Source organism: Mus pahari, chromosome 7, assembly GCF_900095145.1.
Source record: "Mus pahari chromosome 7, PAHARI_EIJ_v1.1, whole genome shotgun sequence".
Classification (NCBI taxonomy): Eukaryota; Metazoa; Chordata; class Mammalia; order Rodentia; family Muridae; genus Mus; species Mus pahari.
Window position 1 is genome coordinate 106779249 of NC_034596.1, and position 9318 is coordinate 106788566.

General features: G+C 53.7%; 1 protein-coding gene across 2 annotated transcripts; it reads left to right on the forward strand.

Annotated features, from left to right (window-relative positions):
- Positions 1–1584: 1584 nt before the first annotated feature.
- Positions 1585–9318, forward strand: Pld4 (phospholipase D family member 4). Of its 2 annotated transcripts, XM_021202344.1 has the most exons (11): positions 1585–1700; positions 3397–3483; positions 4105–4271; positions 4642–4825; positions 5125–5245; positions 5686–5813; positions 7054–7254; positions 7840–7979; positions 8095–8260; positions 8366–8462; positions 8764–9318. In XM_021202344.1, the coding sequence occupies exons 1-11, from the start codon at positions 1677–1679 to the stop codon at positions 8964–8966; spliced, it is 1518 nt and encodes a 505-aa protein (XP_021058003.1). In that variant the 5' UTR covers positions 1585–1676; the 3' UTR covers positions 8967–9318. The 2 variants fall into 2 exon arrangements, with proteins under 2 accessions (XP_021058003.1, XP_029396783.1); XM_029540923.1 differs by lacking the exon at positions 3397–3483 and having other exon boundaries at positions 1637–1700; positions 8764–9292.

A 9318-nucleotide genomic window follows, 5' to 3' on the forward strand; every position in this document is an offset into this window, starting at 1 on the left:
GAAGGTCCGGAGTTCAAATCCCAGCAACCACATGGTGGCTCATAACCATCCGTAACAAGATCTGATTCTGGAGTGTCTGAAGACAACTACAGTGTACTTACATATAATAAATAAAATCTTTAAAAAAAATACTCAATATTATTAATGTTTGTTGTATAAAATACATTTAAATTTAAAAAAAAAAAAAGCTAACCCTGAGAAAGGCTTGGGGCTACACTAGGATTCTGAACACCTAGTATAGTTGCTGGCCAGCTAATAAGCTATTGGCTTAGACCCATGTCTGAGCTGTCTTCTCTGGTGGATAACCCACAACAGCCCCAAAGCCAAGTTAGGGCGTTATCCCACAGGAAGTGAAGGATGGTCCCTTTTCTGCTCACTTTCTGGCCCACCAGGCTGGACACGGGTCACTGAGGTCAGGCCCTGCCCCTCAGGAGTGCTCCCCTCCCTGTGAGGTTGGCACCCTTCCCCTGAGGACACTCTGAGGCCAGATCCCTGAACTGAGGCCTACTGCCTGCCAAGGAGGAGGGAAGTCAACCAACCTGGACCCTGTTCAAAGTTGGCGCTGTTCCCAAGACCCTGATCTAAAGGCAACAAGGTTTTTTCTTCAGAAGATCCTTCTTGGAATATGAGGGGAGGCAGAATCCCTACAAGGAACCACTAGTCAGCCTACGTTTGTGGACAGGCCAGGGAACAGCCTCACCTGAATGCTTCAGAAGGGTGAGTCATGGCTACCTCCAGATCCCAGCTTCCCTTGCAGCTAGGTATGGCCCTGTGGCCAAGCGTAGATTGAGTTGTAGCTAATAGAGATAAATGCAAGTTCCCTTTTCAATCTCTAGAAGTGTTCTGAGGATGCTTTATTCTATGCTAGGGATATGGAGGTGACGGCTGGGCTTTGGAAGCCATTCTAGGGCTGTGAAGTTTGGATTCCAGGGCTTGGAGGCTAAGACTTCCTGTGACTGTGTCACTGATAACTTCTCCAGAAACTGGTTGTAGGGTATGGTTGGAGGGTCAGTCAGTTTTTCTTCACTATGATGCAGACCTGAGGTAAACCATTTGAAGGGTGAAGGACTTATTTTGGCTTGCAGCTTTAGAGGTTTTAACCCATGCTGTTGCCATTCCTGTGGAACCACAGTGTGGCCAGGCATAGTAATAGCAGCAAGGCAGAGGGAAGCAGCTTGCCCTGTAACAGACGGGAAGCAGAGAGAAATGAACAACCCAGGCATGAGACATGACCAGCCAAGTCCTGCCCCAGAAACCTACATCCTCCAATCAGGCCTCACCTTCCACAATTCCACCTCCTCCCATCATGGCTATCATTGCACAATTTGTCAATTAGCTCATGATGCAACTTCAATAAAATTACCAGTCTTCGATATAGGAGTCCCTGGAGGAAGTTAAGTCAGTTTGAGGCTCTCTTATTTGAGTCTTTGGTGTTTGCAGTCAAACTTAATTCCGACATTTGGTTTATGACTGAGGGACCCTCTGTAGGAGCAGGCAGGGTAGATCTTCTCCAGAGGTGAAAGTTCTCAGCTCCGCCCCCTGGAGGCCCTATCGGTCCCGCTGTGGGGGTGGGTTGCTCAGAACAAAGAGGAAGTGAATGGAAGGGGGAAGCAGCAGGCCAGAGAGGAGGCAGGTGCCTGCACAGGCTAAGCCTGCAGACATTTGCTGGAGCCAAGATGGAGAAGAAAGGGCACCCAGAGGTAAGTGGTAGCCAGGCTAAAGCCAGACAGAGGGTACCAGGAGGGGCGTCTGTCTACCTCCCACAGCCCCCTCCTCCCAGTACCCTAGATCCCACAAACCAACCAGATTGGCTGGCAGATGACCACTCCTTGCTTCATCTGTGATTCCAGGATCAATGGATATCAAAGTCACCAGCCACTGGGCAGCTTTGTCCTATCCACAGTTTAGCCCACAGGGCAGGAACCCCAGAACCTTGAGGCTCAGGAGGCTCTAAAGCCCATCCCCCAGCTCACCCCACTCCTGACATGCCAGGGCCAGGCAGTGTTTCTCTCTAGTCCCACCCCGCAGGGACCAAGGATGTATGTGACAGGACTGCAGGTGCTTAGAGCCGCCCTTCCTGGCTCTCCTCCCCTGACCTCAGAGTAGTTCCCAGTGGCCACAAGGAGGTCAGAAGTCTGTGACCCTTGGAAGTCCCAGATTACGGTTGCTGCATTCTTGCTTTTCTGTCGATCCAACTATTTTAGGGGATGAGAACACTTCTCTCAGAGCAGCTGGGCCAGCAGCTCTTTGGGGGATAGCCCAGCCCGGTAACCCTGGTCCAGAACCTCATGTCTGTGCCCCACTGGACATTATAAGACCGGTCAGAGCCAGAAGCTAGGCTTCTGAGGCTGCCTCGGTCACTTGAGCTGCCTGCTGTGGGTAGTGTGGGAGATATATCAAAGAGCATGAGCCGTGCTCTGCGTGGAAGTGACCTCCTGACTCCCTTCTTCAAGGAACTCTGGTAAGAGGGTGCTGGGCCTCTGTGGGTGACTCTGGTTCTGTAGCACCCCCCCCCACATCCTTTCACAGTGGTTTCTAGGCCCCACTTCCCTGTAACTTTGGGCATCGAGGGTAGACAGAGCCCCAGGCCTATCTCCTGTAATCCACTCCCTGTGCTGAGGCTAGCCACATGTCTACAGGCTGCTGTCCAAGACAACCCCTAGGGGACAGTGGAATTGGTCCCACATCTCTTGGACCCACAGAGCTGAAGAAGCTCCCAGATTCCACAACCAGCCAACTACAATCATACAGTGCCTTAGGCTCCAAATAGCATCCAGGCTGGGGGTTGGGGGGTGGGAGGTCAGCTCCTTGCAAGTGACTGTGCCAGGGCTGGGTGGCCCATCTGGGGTACACAGGGCCTCCTGAAGGACTGGCCTGGCTCTTTGTGACTCCTCTGAGGGAACACGGTGAGTTCCCCACCCTCACTAACTGTAGCCTCCCTTGCCGTCCCCAGCCCCAGCAGTGCAGGGCTCCAGACTCGGCTCTTGGTGGCCCCTTTGCCATGCCCCACTTTACAGTCAGCTGCCTACCCTGGGGCCACACTCGGGGGCCAGCTGGGGAAGGGAAGCAGCTGCTCATAGTTAATAAGGAAGGATGGATGAGGCAGGCAGCCCAAGCAGAAACTGCACTTTCAGGCCTGGTTTCACTTGTGGTTGGAATAAGGAACTGAGATTCACATACTCAAGACGCCCGCATCAGGGGGCACTGAGGGAGCCAGAGGGTACAAGCAGGACACAGCCCTGGGAAAGGTGTGGGCTCAGCCTGCATGGGTTCCACAGGAGGCCATACCTGAGCTGTGACTGGTGTCTGAAGGCTGGAGAGTACCTCTGTAGGGATAGCCTAAGGAGGTGACGCCATGGAGCTGGGGTTGCTGGTGATACAGACTCTTCTGTACAGATGCTGATGACACCGCTCCAGACAGCAGTGGAGGTCTCTGATTGGCCCTGCTCCACATCTCATGATCCACACAGTGGAGTTGGCATGGTAGGACAGAAGATCCTAAAGGAAGTCTGGCCAGGGACTCAGCCCTCTGAAAAGTTTGAACCTAATTTCTAATCAGAACCACATCCAAACTTTCTTTTCTTTCTTTTTTAAAGATTTATTTATTTATTTAATATGAGTACACTGTAGCTGTCTTCAGACACACTAGAAGAGGGCGTCTGGATTCCACTACAGATGGTTGTGAGCCACCATGTGGTTGCTGGGAATTTAACTCAGGACCTCTGGAAGTGCAGTCTGCGCTCTTAACCGCTGAGCCAGCTCTCCAGTCCCCAAACTTTTTTAAGTTCCCAAAGATTAGGTCCTGGGGTTTGATTAGAGGGTACAAAACTAGCCCTGCAGTGGGGGTGGGAGCGCGCACGCACGCGCACATGCACACCAGAACAAGGCAACCTAGCCTATTGCATATCTTGTCCAGGTCTCCTCGCTGCAGAGTGGACCATAAAGAGAGCTATGGACCACCTACACCACCCAGGCCTTGCTCTGTGCATCCCTCACCCCCTCTTGCTCACCCCCAACCCCTCCCCATAGCCTGGACAGTATCTGATAGGACAGGGAGGGCTGTCTTGGCTTCTAGGAAGGCTGTTGAAATGTCACCTCACGCAGGTACTGGGGGTGCTGGCTGTACTGGGACTCAGCTCTGTGGCTCTCATCTTGTTCCTGTGGCAAGGGCCCACTTCTTTCACCAGTCATCAGATGTTCCCTGAGGAAGCGCCCTCCTGGTCCTGGGAGACTCTGAAACGAGACGCTGAACAGCAGAATAACTCCTGTCAGTGAGTGTACACCAGGGGTTCTCACGGGGTTGTGGGCTATGTGTCTGGGCTGGGTGCTGCCTCACTGGGTCCCTGTACAGGTGACATAGCTCACAGTAAGGCTGTGATTGTCCGAGGGATGGAGCCTGGATTCCCCCTAGTGGCCCCTCTGGAATGTATAGTCTCCTGAATTTCACCATACTTCAGCATTTGGGGACTCAGGCTAAATCTTCCCATTTCACTGTCCTCTTTCTGTCCCTTCGGCCTGGGTTCAGGCCCTGGAGCCACCTGGGGTCAGTCCCTCCCTCCGGCTGGGTGGCTAGAATGGATCAAATGGCTGGCCAGTGGCTCCAACAGATACAGCTTGGTCTGCTCTGGGTTCTGTCCCTAGGCTCATCCTTGTGGAAAGCATCCCCGAGGACTTGCCATTTGCAGCTGGCAGCCCCACTGCTCAGCCCCTGGCCCAGGCTTGGCTGCAGCTTCTTGACACTGCTCAGGAGAGCGTCCACATTGCCTCGTACTACTGGTCCCTCACTGGACTGGACATCGGAGTCAATGACTCGTCTTCTCGGCAGGTTGGTCCTTGTTTTTGCTTTCTGACTACGAGGCACAGGTCTCTCCCTGGATGCCAAGGACTCAGCAAGCCAGGCTTCTATCTGCTCAGAGCTCAGCCCAGGGCTCAGCTCTGGGCTGGGGCTGGGTTAGAGCAAGGCCAGGCCCTTTGGGTGACTTGGGACAGTGGCAGAGGGACTGAGGATTATGCATGCGTGATGTCATTTTTTGGCCTCTAGTCATGAGTCAAACCTTGGTCTACTCTGGTCTGTGGGCAAAGGGCCAGCCTGAGGTAGCTTCTTATGGTAGCCTGGCTTTGCAGGGAGAGGCCCTTCTACAGAAGTTTCAACAGCTCCTTCTCAGGAACATCTCTGTGGTGGTGGCCACCCACAGCCCAACATTGGCCAAGACATCCACTGACCTCCAGGTCTTGGCTGCCCATGGTAGGTGTCTGCACGCTGGGGCTCTGCTGTGCTGAGATCTGGCACCAGGGGATAAATCCAAAGACTAGCAGGATTGCTGGGGTCGATGGAAAAGTTTCTCCAGGACCCTGGAGGACTTGAACTCGGGACTGAGAAGGAAGATATTAGAGAAAGCCTTGGGCTAGAGGGTACAGGGGAAAAGGCAGTAGGCGCATGCATCATTCAAGGTTACGACCTTGACTGTCTAGAGAGGTCTCAGAGAAGCCTGTACCTTGGTTTCCTCACCAGCAACAGCCTTGATCAGTGGGGTCATTCTGACGGTAAAATGAATGAACACAGACAGAGGCAGAGGGATAGGGGCAGAGGGATAGGGGCAGATCTATTAGGCAGCCCTGAAGCCAGCATTAAAGAGCTGGCTCTCTATCTGTCCATCCATCCATCTATCTGTTTGTCTGTCGCAGGTGCCCAGATACGACAGGTTCCCATGAAAGAGCTTACTGGGGGTGTCCTACACTCCAAATTCTGGGTTGTGGATGGGCGGCACGTCTACGTGGGCAGCGCCAACATGGACTGGCGGTCCCTGACTCAGGTGGGTCCCAAGGCCCAGGGATAGGATGAGGCCCAGGGGTGGCTTCTCCCCTTGCTATCTCCAAGGGTTACTGTTTCTGAAGAAAGCTGGTACTGGGAGGAGTTAGCAAGCAGAACCTTGGGTCACACACCACATTTGCCATACCACCATAGCAGGGCCAATCAGAGTTGGTCCCACCAGTTAGAAGGTTCTACACGACCCTGCACTCAGGCCCTGGGACAGCGTGTTCAGGCCATGGCTCACGGGAAAGCCACAGCTTACGGGTTTGGGGAGAAAGCTCCATCAGTGAAACATTTGCCTTGTAAGCACCAGAACCCGAGTTGTATCCTTAGAATGCATGTGAAAAGCTGGGTGTGGTAGCACACACTTGTAGTCCCAGTGTTGGGGGGATACAGATAGGAGGATCCCTAAGATTTGCTGCCCAGCCAGGCTATCCTAATCAGCAAGCCCGGGTCCCAGTGAGAGACCTTGCCTTAAAAACACAAGATGGAGGGCTGAAGAGATGGCTCATCGGGTAAGACTGCTGTCCCATCTTCCAGAAGACTCAGGATGGAATCTCAGCAGCTGCAAACTGTAACTCTAGCTCCAGGGCAATCCCATGCCCTCTTCTGACCTCCGTAGGCACCAGGCACACACAGATGGACGTGTAGGCAAAACATAGTCACACACTAAAATAAAACAATAGTAATAACAAGAACCAAGATGGATACCTCCTGAGGCATGGCACCTGAAGAAGTCTTCTGGCTTCCACATATGCACATGTACCCGCTCACATATGAACACACTTGCTGGCATGTGCACACACATGCACACACACACAAAAAACATCAGATTACAAAGCCTGAGGCTTTTTAGAAGTGATATATTTCAAAGGCCTGAGTTGTGGCTCAATAGAATAACATGTGATTAGCATAGCATACCCCTAGGGTTCCTCTCTGTCTCTCTCTCCTCTCTGTCTCTGTCTCTGTCTCTCTCTCTCTCACACACACACAGACACACACACACACACACCTGCTAGTGCAAACAGTAGATATAAATATAACATCAGGAGCTACCACTCTGTAGAATTTAACAATGGTTTTATTTCCTTTGTGTGTCATGCATTTTCTACCCTGGATCTGATAGTGCCTGGTGGCTGGCATCTGAACAAGACTTGCACCCTGCCCTCCATCCCTGGTGGTTTCCACATAGCCCCAGGAGATCTTTGCTCTCTCAGTGTCTACTGACCCGATCCCTACAGGTGAAGGAACTTGGTGCAATCATCTACAACTGCAGCAACCTGGCTCAAGACCTTGAGAAAACATTCCAGACCTACTGGGTGCTAGGGACTCCCCAAGCTGTTCTCCCTAAAACCTGGCCTCGGAACTTCTCATCCCACATCAACCGCTTCCATCCCTTGAGGGCTCCCTTTGATGGGCTTCCCACCACAGCCTATTTCTCGGTAAGAAGGGTAGCCCATAAGCGCCCCAGGGCTGCAGCAGGAGGCAGACTTCATGCCAGAGCAGGATGCGGGGCCAGTACCAGCAGCGAGAGAGAGGTGCTGGAAGGTGGCAGACCTGAAGTTGTAGCGATCTCCAGACTGTTGAGGGGGTTTAGTGGCTGGGAGCAGGGGAGAGTAGGGAGAGCCAGAGTATTGATTATTCTTTACTCCGAGGGAAGATAGGTAATCCCAGCAGCTCCATTTCCACCAAAGGAAGCCCCTCGGTTGGCCCAGAGACAGGTCCGCAGCAGAGACTGCAGCAGATGGAGCAAAGCCCACTAGATATGCAGAGTCCACCTAGAGAGAGTGGAGCCGCTTCCCAAGCCAGACATCCTGGAAGCAGTTAAGCCAGCCCTCCCCCCCCCCCCCCCCGAGCGCAGGATGCTTCCCTGCCCCCTTCTCAGGCCTCAGGGTCCCCTCTGGCCACTGGGGAATGGTCTCGGTCACCACATGGGGATCCTTAGGGAGTGGGCAACGGAGTCATGAGCTTAGGAAATGCCTGATTCAAGGGTGGCAGTGTTCTGAGAGATGCTTGCCCCACTGCAGGCCTCCCCTCCCTCCCTCTGCCCGCATGGCCGGACCCGGGATCTGGACGCAGTGTTGGGAGTGATGGAGGGTGCTCGGCAGTTCATCTATGTCTCGGTGATGGAGTACTTCCCTACCACGCGCTTCACCCACCATGCCAGGTGGGTCTGGCTAAGGTCCACCCTCCTGGTTAGCAAGTCCTGGACACAGTGTACCTGCAGCTGAGCCCCCCTACTCACCTTGGTTTTAGGCAGGCCACTGATCCTCTCATCCTAGGTACTGGCCCGTGCTGGACAATGCGCTACGGGCAGCAGCCCTCAATAAGGGTGTGCATGTGCGCTTACTGGTCAGCTGCTGGTTCAACACAGACCCCACCATGTTCGCTTATCTGAGGTCCCTGCAGGCTTTCAGTAACCCCTCGGTTGGCATCTCAGTGGATGTGGTAAGAAACTGACCTCATGGGTTGGGGTGGGGGGTGGAGGTGGGGGTGGGGAAGGAAGTTTCTTCTCCCACCCTGCCCACCCTAACTCACTCCTAATCCCCGAAGAAAGTCTTCATCGTGCCTGTGGGAAATCACTCCAACATCCCGTTCAGCCGCGTGAACCACAGCAAGTTCATGGTCACAGACAAGACGGCCTATGTAGGTAAGTGGCTGGGGCAAGATGCACAGGCCGACAGAGAGCTGGGCAGGAGAGATACACTCAAATATGCTGGGAGCCAGACACTTAGCCCAGCTTGCCAGGTGAAGTCCTGAGCACGGGGGCCCAGAATGCTGGTAAAGAGCCAACTGCGTCTACATGAGGGGCCGCCATGCCTGGGGTCTGAAGGCAGCACAGAGGTCCGTGCTCTGAGCTGTCCTTCAACTTGTAGCAAGGGCCACAGCACGGGCCGGACTGCAGGGGACACGGGCCCAGGGATCAGTGTCTCCCCCTCCCCCTCCTCCAGGCACCTCTAACTGGTCAGAAGATTACTTCAGCAGCACCGCTGGTGTGGGTCTGATCGTCAGCCAGAAGACGCCCAGAGCCCAGCCAGGCGCTACCACCGTGCAGGAGCAGCTGAGGCGACTCTTTGAACGAGACTGGAGTTCCCACTATGCTATGGGCCTAGACAGACAAGCCCCGAGCCAGGACTGTGTCTGGCAGGCCTAGGGTTGGTCCCTTTGACGCTGGTCTACGGCTCTAGGTGACACTGATGTTCCCCAGGCTTCCATCTGCCCAAGCTCAGAAACCGAGATAGCAAAAGATCACCACTGAGATCGCCGTCACCAAACAGATTCCGGCAGAGCTCTAAACGGCTTTTAAATGAAGAGGCTAAAGCAGAGGAAGGCACATGGCGACATGGAAAGACAACAACTACATATAAGTGACCCCAGAACCCGGTTGTTCCTCCCTGGTCTACCTATGTTGAGTTGCTAGAGCCATTCCCAGATGTAATGTTGGTGCTGTCCAGCCACAATAAAACCCTGCCACCAGCTACTGACCTGACCCAGGTCAAAAGAGG